The sequence below is a fragment of the Sorghum bicolor genome, chromosome 8, assembly GCF_000003195.3.
Source record: "Sorghum bicolor cultivar BTx623 chromosome 8, Sorghum_bicolor_NCBIv3, whole genome shotgun sequence".
Lineage (NCBI taxonomy): Eukaryota > Viridiplantae > Streptophyta > Magnoliopsida > Poales > Poaceae > Sorghum > Sorghum bicolor.
Window position 1 is genome coordinate 50599404 of NC_012877.2, and position 15240 is coordinate 50614643.

The following is a 15240-nucleotide window of genomic DNA, read 5'->3' on the forward strand; positions in this document are numbered from 1 at the left end:
ACTAGCAGAGTTAGCAAGATCAGCAAGAGCAATTGGATTAAGGCAAGTATAACTTGGGATCATACTTGTTACCTATACACAATTAATACAATATATCATATGCATGTGTCCACCTTGATGACCTTAGTAAAATCATAGATGTTTGTTATCCTGAATTCTTTGTGACCTATTTAGATATGCATTTGGGGTAGTTCTTACTAGTGCTTGATTATACTCCATAATCTTGTAACATGAATGTTTGAATATGCAATAAACAATAAAATAAGCTTTCTAGCAACTTGAACATAAAGGGTGGAAAGAACTCTGGCTTTTGCTGGATTGATCTTGACCCTCCATAAGGACTTATCCCTTGGCAAAAGCTGGGACAACTCGTACAACCATGAGGGCTATATGGCTCTAGCTTTAGTCAAGTATGAGTAACTTTTCTAGCTCGTTAGCGGTTACTCGTGTGGCGCAATTGGAGAATAGCAGACCGTGGATTTCTGCGGGTGGATCACATGGACTAGCTAATGAAACCAAGCGGCCCTAACTTGTTAGACGAACCTTTGAAAGACTTCATAGTGATCCCTGGCGACCTTCCTTGGTAGTGGGTTAAAAGGTCGACGAGCCTCGGGCGAAAGGGTAAATCATGACTCATGGATAAAGATGTACAACCTCTGCAGAGTGTTAAATCTGGTATACTAGCCGTGCCCATGGATACGGACGGCCCGAAAAATTGACGGAATAGATAGACACTGATGAATATGATTAATGATGATAAATGATGGTTTATTATGTTATTTATATGTGTTATTCTTAATTCTTGTATACATCGATCATGTGTTTATGGGATTTAGTATGCTACCTTGATATTTGCTATATATATCAACATGTTACATACATATAAAAGCTAATTGCAGTCAAATCAGTGTCAGCTAATTGAGCCTCATAAACCCCTAGTTATACTTGTTGAATTCGACATGGACTCACTCTTGCTATTTCCCTCCACACTTCAGGAGGTGTTTTAGGCTTGTGATCAACCAGTCAGTTGGATCCTGTAGAGTGAAGTTAATACCCGAAGTTTGGAGTTGTCTATCCGTTGTTTGCTACCAAAGGTTATCTCTTTTCTACTAAGTACGTTATATATTCATGCATTGTCTTTTGATATTATCCCTTATTTGTAGCTATATGTGAGATTTGTCCTTTAAGACTCACATATGGTGTATATCTGATTTTGTCCTTAAAATTGGGTATTACAATTATGATATCTCAAGATCTCCTCAGGATATGGTAGATTAGGATTGTGTAATCCCAGCTTACCTTATCTCTAAGGGAGGCTTCTTGTCCCCTAAGCAATATATAGTCCTATATAATTTGTCCACAAGATTCAACAATAATACAATCGACTATTCCACACAATCCTATTCTCCTATACACATACGAACAAGAGGGCCGAGTGCCGGATGCAAATGTTTTTGGACCATGTGATCTGTTGCTTCCATTTTGTTCTGAATAATCTAGCGTAATAATGTTTGGTTGGTAAGAAGAGGGGGAACAAATAAGTCAATATCGGTGAGACAAGAGGCCGTCTTAAGGATGGAGACTCGTGTGGATGTGAAGGAATTGGGTGGCCGAGCTCGATTATATTGCTAGCGCACTCACATCAAGTACGAGCTGCCTTTAAAAAAAAATTGTACAAGCTGGTCCTGTTGCAAGCCGATCGAGTTGGTACTCTCGGTACTAGCTTATATGAAATGTGAAGGTGAAGCACGACCATTCGAACAAGGAAATGCTCCATCATTAATTTCAAATGTACCTGAGCTTGGGTTGAAAATCAAAATAAGCGACAAGCTGGCGCATGGTGCTTTACAAATCCACAAACTCCACCACATGTGTGTCTTTTTTTTTGTTTCCCATTCAATATAATTCATGTCCCATAATAAGGCTCACGGAAATCATGGGTCTTTTACTGGAGTATGCAAGCAATGCAACGTTATGAATATCAAATTGAGTTTAGCTCGGGTAGGTCCCATATAGTGAAACTTGTTCATCTAGGTTTTAAGTTCTCAACTTAATTTAATATGTGTTTGCATTTTTTTGAGAATTTATAGCCCTATTGTTTTAGTGATAGACAATGTATCCGTCAACAACCAACGATATATATATGGTTATTTTGGATATCTCAATATCTAGATGTTGTTGGATGTCAATCAAAATTACTACTCTCGTGGTACAAAACTGCTTACTGGACTTAAGTTTTTGACTTACATAAGTGCTCGTATTTTATGGAATTATTTCAAGATATAATAATGTTGTCTATTTAGTTGTGGTATGTGTGGCATGCCTGTCTAACGCTACTCGTGGAGGTTTTCTTAATTTCAAAATCTATCAAGTCACTCGAAAGTGCTGATAGGATGAGTGTAATTGTGTGTACGACGGTATCTACATTAATAATGTGCTTCATTTCGTTGAAATTTGGCTTATACGTATAGTGATGTTGTTGTTTTGTTGCTAAAAAGTACTCAAAAAATAATGCAAGCGAACAGCATCTATTTGAATGCAAGCACAAATATCAAAATGTTACTATTCACAATGGGTGATGAGAATTGCTATTCACCGTATAAAAATAATGCGATAAGAATATCTAAATGAATATCTTATCCAGACGCCTCCCATCAACACTCCAATTATTGGAACGGGTAGTATAGCTAGTGCAATTAATCCCTGACGCATCCAGGCAGGCACGAAACCTAGAATTTTAGCGTGCGGACTCATTCAATTCGGTGGGGGCTCGGACAGCTCGCCGACGTCCTCTCCTGTCGTCATCGTCCCAGCCGTTGGATGCGCCATCGTCGGCCGCACGGCCACGGCGATCGAGATGTGTTTTTTTTTTTCCCTTCAACGTCCGATTTTTATTTTTTGTTCCGTCTGATTTGACGAATTGATGAAAAGAAAGAACAAAAAAAAGGTAAATTACCTACAGTAGTTATTTTGATTATTTCCCGAATTGGGACATGTATGTTACTTTTTACTATAATATGCAGCTTTGATTTTCAAAAAAAAAAAGCAGCTTTGGAGCCGAGGTGGAGGAAATCAAGCTGTCTAGCTCTCCCATTTGGATGACCCTGAATAAACTCTGTTAGAAAAATCCGAGTGATGACACTGACATTCTCTTCTTCCCATCGCTTTGTTTTATCGAATGCGCACTCTACTGGTACAACTACATGCGCCAAATGGAGCTACAAAAACTACCCCGTACACACTAAGCGGGTTTTGTGATAGTTTACATGTAGGGAAATGTCTTTACCATACTTTATAAAACTGACTCAAATGACATGTCTCAAATTTCCCAAAAGAATACTTACCAACGTACAAGTATATGGCTCTGCTCGCTATAGCTAAGGTTATGGCTGTGGCTCTAGACCTAGAGGGTGTTTGGTTACCTACCGTTGTGAGCCACGTATATTATGACATTACCATAAAAGTTTGACGGAGAAATTGGTCACCATAGTTGTAACGAAATTCTCTCCTTCATTTAGTTAAAAAAAAAAGCTATGACTGGCCTCAAGTCAGTGCTAAACTAAACAATAGTTTTATGCCTGTGGCAACCTTAACTTGCCTATGGTATACAGTGGTAGGCAACCAAACACCCGTATAGTTTTAGGCTTACAGCGTCGTAACCACAACGCTATAGAGTTTTATCGGATGACTATATATCATTAGTGCATACTACTAAACACAGCAGGTACAACACTACTAGACTTATCAATAAGAGTTGGAATCAGGATCCATCTTATCAATTAAGAGCCTATTTCGATATATATGGTTATTTACTAATTGAGCGCTCAAATTATTTTTTGAGGGAATAGTGCTCAACACGTGGTTGACCAACAATTTGTTGAAAACTGAATTTAAAAATATTTCACTTTTCTATTTGGATGTACAAGATCTAATTCAAACTAAAAACTAGTTAGCTAACAATTAACATGCGTCATTCAAACAATTAACCAGACTGTGGTGAAGTAGCAAAAGATTTTCTGTGTGTAAATCAAAAAGCCAAAATATCTACTGACATCTTTATACTCCTATCATGGCAAAAATCTAATAAAGCAGAAAAAAAAGCTTTGGTTTCCTTCCTTCCTTCCCTTTCCTTCCCCCTCTCCGAACTCCGAAAGCCAACGAGTTGAGAGACGAGAGACACACAAACACTGCAGAGGAGAGGAAGAGAGGAGCCGAAGTCAGAGTCTGCTCACCCAACCCAAAAAAACCTCCACAAACCAAAGTCAACGCCGGAAACCAAGAAGAAGAAGAAGAGGGGAATTCTCTCTCTCTCTCTCTCTCTCTAGTCTTCCTTCCTCTCTCGCCTCCGCCGCTTGTCCGCGACCATGTCCGCGCGCCCGCCGCCGCCGCCGCGCCCGCGCCTGGCGCTGCCACCGCGCTCGGCGGCGGAGTCGCTCTTCACGGGCGCCGGCGACGCCAGCCCGGGCCCGCTCACGCTCGCCTCAGCGCTCTTCCCCTCCTCTGACAGCGACGGCGGCGGAGGCGGAGGCGGAGGCGCCAACTCCTCCTCCGGGGCCGCGACGACCTTCACGCAGCTCCTCACCGGCTCCCTCGCGCCGCCTCCGCAGCAGCAGCATGAGGCGGAGAGGGGACGAGGAGGAGGCGGGGTCGCCAGGGCCGGCCCGGCGCTCTCGGTGGCTCCGCCGGCGTCGGCGTCCGCTGGCGCGTCCGTCTTCACCGTGCCCCCCGGCCTCAGCCCCTCCGGTTTGCTCGACTCCCCTGGGCTGCTCTTCTCGCCCGCCATGGTACGTCGTGACACCGGCTGCAACTTCTTGCTGGAAGAAAATATTAGCTTTTGTTTGTTTCAGGCGCGAAAAAACAGATTTTTTTTTTGGATCTTGCTTGCGAGCTGATAAAATTGTTAAAACCGTATGTATGCTATAATCGCCTTTTTTTGTCGTATTTATAGTGTTGCACTACGGTAGCGTTACTGCGAGATATTAAGAGAGACAAGAGTGTTATTGTTTCTATTTTTAACACAAAAAGCGGTTTTTTATGTTCCTTATTTTCATAGTTCATAGATTGTTGTGAAACATGTTCCATTTCTTTCGCTTGTGACATGGCTTTAATCTGGGTTCATCAATCTGTTCATCTACGGGATTTACTTTTGGATGATGCTAAAAAAACAGGAAAGAATTTTTCAAGCAACATGGGAATCTGGAACTTCTGAAAGGTGCCACTTTTGCAGTTCCGTCAGTGCTTTTAGTGAGATGGTTACATATAATGTAGTACTGATCATGTAGATCAGGCCCATATGTTTGTCCCGAAACGCATAAAGCCACCTTACTATATTTGTGTGTGGCACTTCAGGGCACTGAATAATATCGGCCTACTAAGATAGATAGGTGATGCTTCTTGATCTTTTAGAAATGCCAATTGCCAAGTGGTGATACGGTACATTGCATTGCATTAACATAATTGTACTACTGCCAGTGTGATGGTTGCAAGTTGGCACACTATCTTGATACTGATAGGACAAACTTTCCTGTAAAACAAATGTTACTTGCTTCTTGCTTTTGGTGTTCTATCTATTCATAGAGTAATTTGGAAGCATGTTGCTCATTTTGATGCGTTTATATATACTAGCCTCCAATTTGCTCTGCTCTGCTCTGCAGCAGAAGTTGTAAAAAAAAACTCATAGTTTGTTTGCATTGAATCAATGTTCCATATTCACAATATCTGGTAGGTATATAGCAATTTGTAGGCTAAACTTGTAGCTGGACTTGTAATTTTGTTATATAAATCCTGAACTAAGGAAACCAGTATAAATGGGGCACAGAGTTGACCAGTTGATGGTAAGAACAGTCAAACTAACGTAAATTTTCATTCAATATTTCCTACCTAAGCCGTGTCCATTTCTGGAGCTTCTGCTTTAGTCCTGAAGAAATAGAGTGATTTTAAATTTTCTGATGCTACCTATTCAATACGTCTACAGGGGGGTTTTGGAATGTCGCACCAGCAGGCTCTGGCTCAGGTGACGGCCCAAGCAACCCATTCTCCACTCAGAATGTTTGATCACCTTGAACAGCCATCTTTCTCCACAGCTGCTACAACGTCGGGAGCTCTACAGCATATAAATTCTGCAGCCAGTATGGCAGGAATTTCAGATATGACAATGGCAACAGCAAACAATGAGAATGCATCATTTCAGTCTGCTGAGGCATCTCAGAGGTATCAAGTTAATGCCCCTGTTGATAAGCCTGCTGATGATGGCTATAACTGGCGGAAATATGGTCAGAAGGTGGTAAAGGGCAGTGATTGTCCAAGAAGCTATTACAAATGTACTCATCCCAGTTGTCCGGTCAAGAAAAAGGTAGAGCACGCAGAGGATGGTCAGATATCTGAGATCATATACAAAGGCAAACACAATCACCAACGTCCACCAAATAAGCGGGCAAAAGACGGCAACTCTTCAGCAGCTGATCAAAATGAACAATCTAATGACACCACATCTGGCTTGTCAGGTGCCAAGAGAGATCAGGACAATATATATGGGATGTCTGAGCAAGCATCTGGTTTAAGTGATGGAGATGATATGGATGATGGTGAATCAAGGCCACGCGAAGCGGATGATGCTGATAATGAGAGCAAAAGAAGGTAAGTTTAGCTATCAATGTAACTCCACTATGATCAGATTGTTGTTTCATAAAATTAATTCCTTTAATGCTCAGGAATATACAAATTTCTTCACAAAGGACCTTGTCAGAGCCTAAGATTATTGTTCAAACAACCAGTGAGGTTGATCTTTTGGATGATGGTTATAGATGGCGCAAGTATGGACAGAAGGTAGTCAAAGGGAATCCTCATCCAAGGTATGCTGTGTCCTCTTCAGTGTGATCTGCATCATTTTTATACCTTCTCGCTCTTTTTGGAAAGTGTGTATGGAATGCAAGGGGTAGCAACATTAAGATTTGTCTGTCTCTGCATTAATGTCACAATAATATATTCAAAGTTATTTTGTGGAGAATAAATGTTACCAAACTCATGCCATCTATTGGATAATATTACCGTTCTTACTTTCACTAGTCACTACTATATGTACAATCTTTCACTTCAGCCTTATGAAGTTATATATTTTGGTTTCATTTTCATGTCTCTTATAATCTGCTGGAAATCCTGTAAAAAATAAAAGGAATATGGTAGGAATTGCATATGTGTGGCCTTGAACTATTCATCGATAGTCCATACACATTTCGATATTCTCTAATTCATGCATCAGTACAACTTGCAAGCAGTGTTATCAAGTCGTCCGATTAATCGCGATTAGTCGCAGAGTCGATATTCTGGACTTGACTAGGGCGGTTAGTCATCCTACTCGATATCCTGGACTAAAACTAGGGGCAACAACTTGATTAGGCTGATTAGCGATTAGTTTTCTGGTTGTCCGATTAGTCGGACGACTAGGGGGTGGACAACCAGAAACATAATGGAATTGCTGGGCATCTTAGGACATGGGCTGCATCTGGGATGGCTTAGGCCACTTGGGCTCATGTTTTTCAACCTAATTTGCAACCCTACATTCAGCCACTACCCTAGAGTTATCTTCATGCTTGATTTGAACTCTAGAACATATATACTATAGTATATTAGTATATATTTGGTATATTAGTCCTGATATACATACGACGACTAGGACTGACCAGGCTGACTAGTCAGCCTGGTTGACAGACTAATCATGACTAGTCACCTGGTCGCTCCCATGGCGACTAGCCGACTAGGATTGATTAGACGACTTGATAACGCTGCTTGCTTGCAAAGTACCTTTTTTCTTCCAGTAACAGTGAAATGCTAGTGTGATGCCCTGGCTTGTGTTATTGATGGAGCATGTTAGCTTAGTTAATGGTTCCTTGAAGCATGTCTTGTTAAAATATCATGTGTTTCTCTCCCTGAATGAGTTGGATATGATGGGTGCATGTCTAAATATTTCATTTAAAAGGAACCTACCGTTTATGCCAAAGTAATGTAGCCACTAAACATCCGTGTCTAGTTAATCAATTGCTTTTGTTTAATGTGTCATCCAGAACTACTTTAATGGTTCCATCAACAGACTTCTGAAATAGCTTCTAGCTCAAAAAAGGAAAAAGAAAAACCTCAGATTGCTTGGCTTGTGCTTGCACTGTGTGGCTTATTGGTGGAGAAGAGTTAATAAGGTTTATCCCGTTCCTATCAAATGATGGTAATATGTCCACACTGATCAATGACACACGATATGTTGCATGAACGGCGGTGTCAATGGCAAGAGGACACTGCCATTCTTGGAAACTGCACCAGGGGTTTGAATGCCCTGGAGGCCCCATGTCGGGAGCGATGCCTCCGTGATGGAGTGCATACCACCAACATCCCTTACAGCAGGAGCGCTGCCTGAGTCTACCCTCATCCCCTTCTGTGGGCGGCTGCAGCTGCAGCCTGCAGCCATCTAGCTGGCTGCTCATGTCAGAATGCACGCACGGGCTGATGGACAGATTGGTCAGAGATGCTATTATCATGGACTGTGGTTTCTATGATGATATTAATGAGCGTCTTAGACTTCTTTATGCTGTCCTAAAGCATTGCCATTCTCTTTAAACATTTGAAATCTAGAATTCTAGATACTAAGTAAAGCCTCAGAGTGTCAGGCGTCATCTGTGTAATTAACCTTAGATCACATATTCCATCTGAACCATTCTATTGTTGTCATGAATTTAATGGCATTTTATCATTTCATGGCTAGGCTAGGCTAATGAGAAGTCAACCATTCAATGCCAGAAGTGAATGCATTGTTAACCGCCATAGACTGTTTGGTGGTGAAGTTTGAAAGAAAGGGTAGACTAGTAGGATAATGAAGAAAAACTGAGTAGCTATAATCTGAGCCTCATAAAATATTTCTAGAAACGATGGGTTAGCTAGAGGTTAGATTATTCATCGAAACTATCTTAACTGGGGGGCAAAGGTTGTTGGATGAAGCTATGAGAGGACCGCCTGCATGATATACCTCTCTATGCTGCATTAAATAAAACCATGGCATGTACTTTTACCTTACTGTTTTACTATTCACTCATTATCTAATGATACACCTCTCTACCTGTAGGAGTTACTACAAATGCACATTTGCTGGATGCAATGTCAGGAAGCACATTGAGAGGGCTTCGTCAGACCCTAAGGCTGTCATAACAACCTATGAAGGAAAACATAACCATGAACCACCGGTTGGTCGGGGCAACAACCAGAATGCAGGAATATCACAACAGAGAGGGCAGAACAACATATCTAGTAATCAAGCTTCACTTCCGAGACCAGACTTCAGCAACACTAACCAGATGCCGCTAGGGATCTTGCAGTTCAAGAGCGAGCAATAGTAACAGAACCTTGCTTACTGTTGTTTGGGTGTCGTTCTTTTGGCAAATAGGATGTCTGCAATTCGTACAGTCATATGGCATCAAAGTTTCTTAAAAGTCTGATAATTGAAATGGTATCAGTTTACAGTTTTTCCCACAGATACACAGGATAGCTGATACGGCACCATCATTTGTAGTTTGTACATGTTATTAAGTTCAAGCGTGCAGTATATGCATATGCTTATGATGTTTTGTAGATGGATCAGTGGTATACATGTTTATCTTCTGATTTTATTCCCAACATCCAACAAGATCTTGTATGTATTGTAATAAGCTTGAAAATATAAGTGAATGTACAGATGTTTTTCAGTTACGTTTTACTTGTAATTTGTAACTTTCAAGATATTCTAGTTTTCTATGTCCTTTCCTTTTCTTCCTTCCAAATTTGGTTTCCTTAGTCTTCTATGATCACTATTATCAACTATCAAGAATACGTTGAAGGTACTACAAAAGCACCATTTTGCATCTGGCTGCAAACTACCCTGGATGTCTAAGCCGGTAGGAGTAGGACTGCCTGTACAATTCTTATTCAGTTCTGGTGCTGCTATTTTCGTCAGACCAATTCCAAAGCTATGTAAATTCAATCTGAGAAAAAAAAACATTTTACTTTTGCTTCGATTTTCTTGTACTAAATAGTAAATTGAAACTTGGTTTTTTTTTGTGAGGAAATTGAAACTCAGTGTCTAGCTACAAGTACAGTGATTCATGTGCGAAGGCTAACTATCTCAGATCGACAATTGGCATGCCTGCCCCACCGTTATATGAGGTACAATAGTTTTTTTTTCTCAACCTTGGCACTTCCTCTGTTTCTAGCCTAACGGCAGTACGTTTTTATTAGAAAATGGAAAAGGTGTCCGGCCTCTACGACCGTGCAGATATCCAAAATAAATATATATGTAACCTATGTACCTAAGCATATTTTTTCATTCCTATGTCGTGGACACTATTATCACTGCAAAAATTTCATGCATATCACTGTCAAGATCAGCTAGAATGTCATATCTAATGTTGCTGCATCTGCTCCGAATCTCAGGTACAATTAGGTTGGTTGAGCACGAACTTTTTGAAGGAAAAAAGAATGCCATTAGGCATTAGGTCATAACCTCCATGAATGATTTTCAGAGTGAAATTTGACAAGGACATTTGATCCTAATGGTAAGCAGTGCCTTACCCTATTTTATTCCTCAGAGTTAGAGGCTTCCCGAACCACACTTGAAGCCAAAGTTACGTTTGGCCGAATGCTTCTGTCCTGATATGATAACATAACCTAAGTAGAGCTAATCATGTGTGATAGCATATTAGAGTTTTTTTTTTAGCTTGGATAGCTCATACAACTTTATGTGGAAATTGTACCATAAACCTTATGTATTGCATCTTGCAAGTACTACGTAACATGATGCCTTATATGCTTGTATGTTGTATCTTATTGAAAATTGTACTCCTGAACCGGAGTTGCAGTGGAATCAGGCTAAGTAAATAAAATGTTGTCTGGAATAATTTATTTAAACTGAGATTTTCTGATAACCTGTAAATCAAAACCTTTGAAATGTCAATGATATTCTGACCTTTTATACAACAGTGAGTTGTCTTAGACTTCTGAATAATGTTGGGCGGGCCACTTGGTGGTCCTGGCCAACAGTTTTTATCTGCTGTTTATTACCATGTATATCAAATGTTATCTGCTAAGAAAACTTGTGGCATGCACATTACTTCTTTGACGAAACTGTGTTCTATTTTAGCATTCTCTGTACTGGTTCCCTGAAAATAAGAATGCACATGATGTCACGAATGCTTACTAACCAGTGCATCCTCATGGCAGAAGAAACATAATAAAACAGGAAAACAGAGTGATAGCTTAACTGAAAGCCAGAGAATTTGAACTCATCTGCCCATTGGGCCATACATACCAAAAGCCTATCAACTTCACTATGCCCTAGCTTTTCCAACTCCCAATTATTATTCATGTAGTAGCCTAGTCCCCAGGTACAACTTTTTGTGTCCCAGTGACACCCAAAGTCCATGCCTCTACTGGACCAGAGTTGTTGTAACATTGTGGCTCTGGGAATCTGCTCATATTTCCCAGATCTGGATTGGATTGGAGTCCATGTATAAAGTTACACACACAAAAGCTGTTGCAAAATCATTGAAATTTTCACCACTCGGACTCACTCAGCAGCACTCACTGAGTTGTCCAAGTTGATCTGTGCATGCACTCCTACAGTAGCATGTGCTCTTCTCCTGCTTGTTATTGCTTTGCTTTGGAATCAAGGAAAGATGCACTACTTGGAAAATGGTGGGGCTCAGGATCTCAACAAATTGTCAGGGTGTGTGGGGATCTTATCCATCTCATGATGGATCCATACAGCTTAGCTATCTATAGTCTGGAATGGAGAAAAATATGTGCTGCATATTAAATGCAAAACGTGTTTTAAGGATACCATGATCCTGATATTACAACAAGAGAACGAACCTGAACAGCATCAGAGAACGAACCTGCAAACTGTTTCATACTTATATCCATGTACACATTAAACATTTTAACTACTCAAGGACCTGAACAGCATCAGAAAACAACAAGAGAACCAACCTTAAATAAACATAGTAAATGTGATGTGTATAATGCATGCAAAGTCATAGATTATTCATATGAAACACTATAGACACTTCTGCAGTAATTATATTTACAAATGTCCCACCTGAAGGTCGTCGTCCTAACACTAATTAACAGCACCTATAATGTCCCCAGATCGAACCAGCCATTAATAACCCTTATTAGATGGTGAAGAAAAAGGGCAAAATAAAGGAAACCAAAAATGCAGATTTATCGATAAGCATCGACATCATGAGATGTCTGGCTTCTACTGATTTTCTTTCTAACAGTAAAAATTGCAGGGGAGGAAAAATAAATCAGACTCTCAAGTCGTCCTTGCGGTCGCCATCGAGCTCCAGCTCCAAGAGGTGGCAAGAATGGCTGGCCTTGCAGCTCTGGTAGACCATGCTGGTGACGACGGTGTCGAGGACACAGATCATGGAGTGGATATACGCGACGAGCAGGCCCTCGCAGAGCATTCCCACGGTGACCTTGCCCGTGGCCGTGTAGGGGCGCATGACCCGGAGCTGGAACAGCGCCTCGACGGCGGCGGCTGCGAGGCTGGCCGGTAAGGACGCGGCCACGGCGGTGGCGGCGTCGCCGGCCCGGAGCAGCATGAGGATCGCCTTGAGCATGGCGTGCGCGCCGCCGCGGCCCTCGGCGGCCGCCACCACCGTGGCCAGGTTGCACACCGCCGACGCGTTGGCCAGCGCCACCGAGTAGACGATCACGCCGGCCGCCGAGAGCGCCAGCACCGCCCTGCTCCCGCTTCCGCTGTCGGGGCTGGAGGTGCCCGAGGTGGGACGGGAACCGGAGCCGTGTGGGGGAGCGCCGCCGACGCCCAGCAGTTGCAGCGCCTCGGCGGCATTGAACGCGGCGAGCAGCGCGGCGAAGACGGCGGCGTTGGCGAGCAGCAGCGCGAGGCAGTTGACGAGCTGCGTCCACGCCATCGCCGGGTACGACGACCGCAAGACGGCAGCGGCGGATGTGCTGTCCTTCCGCCGGCGCTGCTGGCCGTGCGGCGAGCAGCAGCAGAAATGCACGGCGCAGGCCTTGGCGAGGAGCAGGAAGGAGAGCGAGAAGGGCAATGCGGCGAGGAACGCGCAGGCGCGCTGGGAGAGGCGGTGGCTGAGGAGGAAGAGCAGCTGGGACGCCGGCGGGAACCCCGCGGCGACGAGGACGCGGCGGAGGCGGCGCGACAGGAGGTGCGACGGCGCCAGCAGCGCCGGGTGCGAGCGCGAGAGCAGCGCGGCGGCGGAGAACGGCAGCGCCAGCAGCGACGCCGCGGACGACGCCGGGTGGTAGTGCCGGAAGAAGGAGTGCAGCGCCGTGCGGATCATCTTGCCGGCGCCGCCCATCATCCTTTGATTTATCTTGTGTGCTAGTAGTAGCTAACTACTCCAGCTAGTGCAGTGTGCTTGGATGATCTTGATGTTGATCTTGATCGATGTTGGTTTGATTGATGATCTTCTCCTTATAAGTGTGTGGGTGCTTCTTGTGGTGTTGGTGATTGTTGATCGTTCGGTGTATGCTATGCTATGTGGTGGTGTTGGGTAGATCGATTTGAGAATTTGGTTATTGTGGAAAGGAAGAATGATATTGAGGTTAGCTGCTTGGGACTTTGGGAGTGTAGTCAGTAGTGTAGTGTAGTGTAGTTGGACGGGGTTTGGACAAAGTGGTGGTGTTTGAATGTTGTTCCTACCTGACTTGTTAGGACTTGGAGGGGTTTGATGTTGTGGGTGTGGGTAGCAATGTGAATGGGCCCCGTTTGCTCCAAAGTGGATTCACTTTGTATTTTTTAATAAAAAGGAAAATTGGGGATGAACTCCCACTTGTGCCACAATAATGAGGATCATGAGCTAAAATCTTGGCTTGGTAGGAACACCGAGATCCCATGGAGACCTGTTTATTAAATACTCCCAAACTTTTTTAACTTTAACCGGCTTTATAGAAAAGAGCATCAATATCTATGATATAAAATGAGTATCTTATAAAATATATTCTATGATAAATCTAATGGTATTAATTTGGTACTATAAATCTTAGTGTTTTTTCTATAAATTTGGTTAAAGTTTTAAAATTTTGACTTAGGACAACTCTTGAAGTTGCAGCTCTCAGGAACAGAGGGAGTATTAGATACGTGGACTCCCTTCTTTTTTGAATGGTCATAGACAATAATATTTGACTTATGACAAATCTAATGTGACATGTAAAAAAGAACAGAGGGAGTACCTAGCTCACATAAATGTTTTGAAGAGGGAAAACTTCAAATAATCCTAATTGAGCTTTTTATGTTATCATTTTACGCCAAATTCAATCATCCTATTTAATTTAACTGCTACATTTGTTTGGTGGGATTTCATTTCCAGCATCGCTAACCTCAAGGTTCTCTCACGAATCACGATAGGGCACAGGGAGGTTCGTTTTTGTTGGTGTGGTTCAGGTGTTTTCTCTTTTTGTTTTAAGAAAGGTTTTGGTTTTGCTTCGCTTTAGGTAGAGCACTAGTGAGTGAAAACAATTTTCTAATAATGGCCAGTTTGGATGCGTAGAGCTAACAACTAGTTGACTAATTTTTATTCCACTTATAGAAACTAATAGGACTAGGCCCCTAATATGTGATATTATTTATCTATTTTTTTCGATCAATGTGATATTATCTCAATTAAGTTCAGCAGAATGTGAAATGGATGGGTTCCAAGCACAGCAAGCACAGAATCAATGTACCTGTTAGCCATAGTTTTTGTCTTCTCATAGTGAAGTTTGAGTAGTTCTTTTTGTCAGTGTAATTAGGTACATGCATTTCCAACCCACTCAACCACACTGAATAATTAGTAGGTAAATGATTTGATTGATGTTCAAACACTGGAGCAAATCAGCAAACATATCTTTAAGGGAACTTCTATAGTGAAATCCCACACGATCACATAACGAGCCTCCGAATTACCGCCGGAAGCTAGCTAGCTATAAAGCGATATTCAGTTATCCTTGGAACATATTTAAATATAATAAACTATTAAAAGTTTTGTCCTCTAGCAAAAAAAATCATTTTTTTGTAGTAGTGATATTTACAGTTTGGTGGAATTGAACAAGTGCATGCCCATCCAGTGTGGTTGGGAAGAGTACATGCATGCGGGCCATAATTTATCTATAAATAATGCCTGACTCATAAGCCCTAGTGCCAAACAAGGGTGGAGCTAGAAAGTTAATTTTTTGAATGCCAAGCGAGTAGTGTTAAGT

The 15240-nt window shown here is 42.1% G+C and overlaps 2 protein-coding genes across 2 annotated transcripts; one reads left to right on the forward strand and one right to left on the reverse strand.

Annotated features, from left to right (window-relative positions):
• LOC8064126 (probable WRKY transcription factor 3) lies at positions 4137–9758 on the forward strand. Its single transcript, XM_002442153.2, has 4 exons — positions 4137–4784; positions 5975–6636; positions 6711–6851; positions 9107–9758. The coding sequence occupies exons 1-4, from the start codon at positions 4365–4367 to the stop codon at positions 9372–9374; spliced, it is 1491 nt and encodes a 496-aa protein (XP_002442198.1). The 5' UTR covers positions 4137–4364; the 3' UTR covers positions 9375–9758.
• LOC8064584 lies at positions 12321–13361 on the reverse strand. Its single transcript, XM_002443198.1, has one exon. It carries the CDS (start codon positions 13359–13361, stop codon positions 12321–12323), a length of 1041 nt encoding a protein of 346 aa, XP_002443243.1.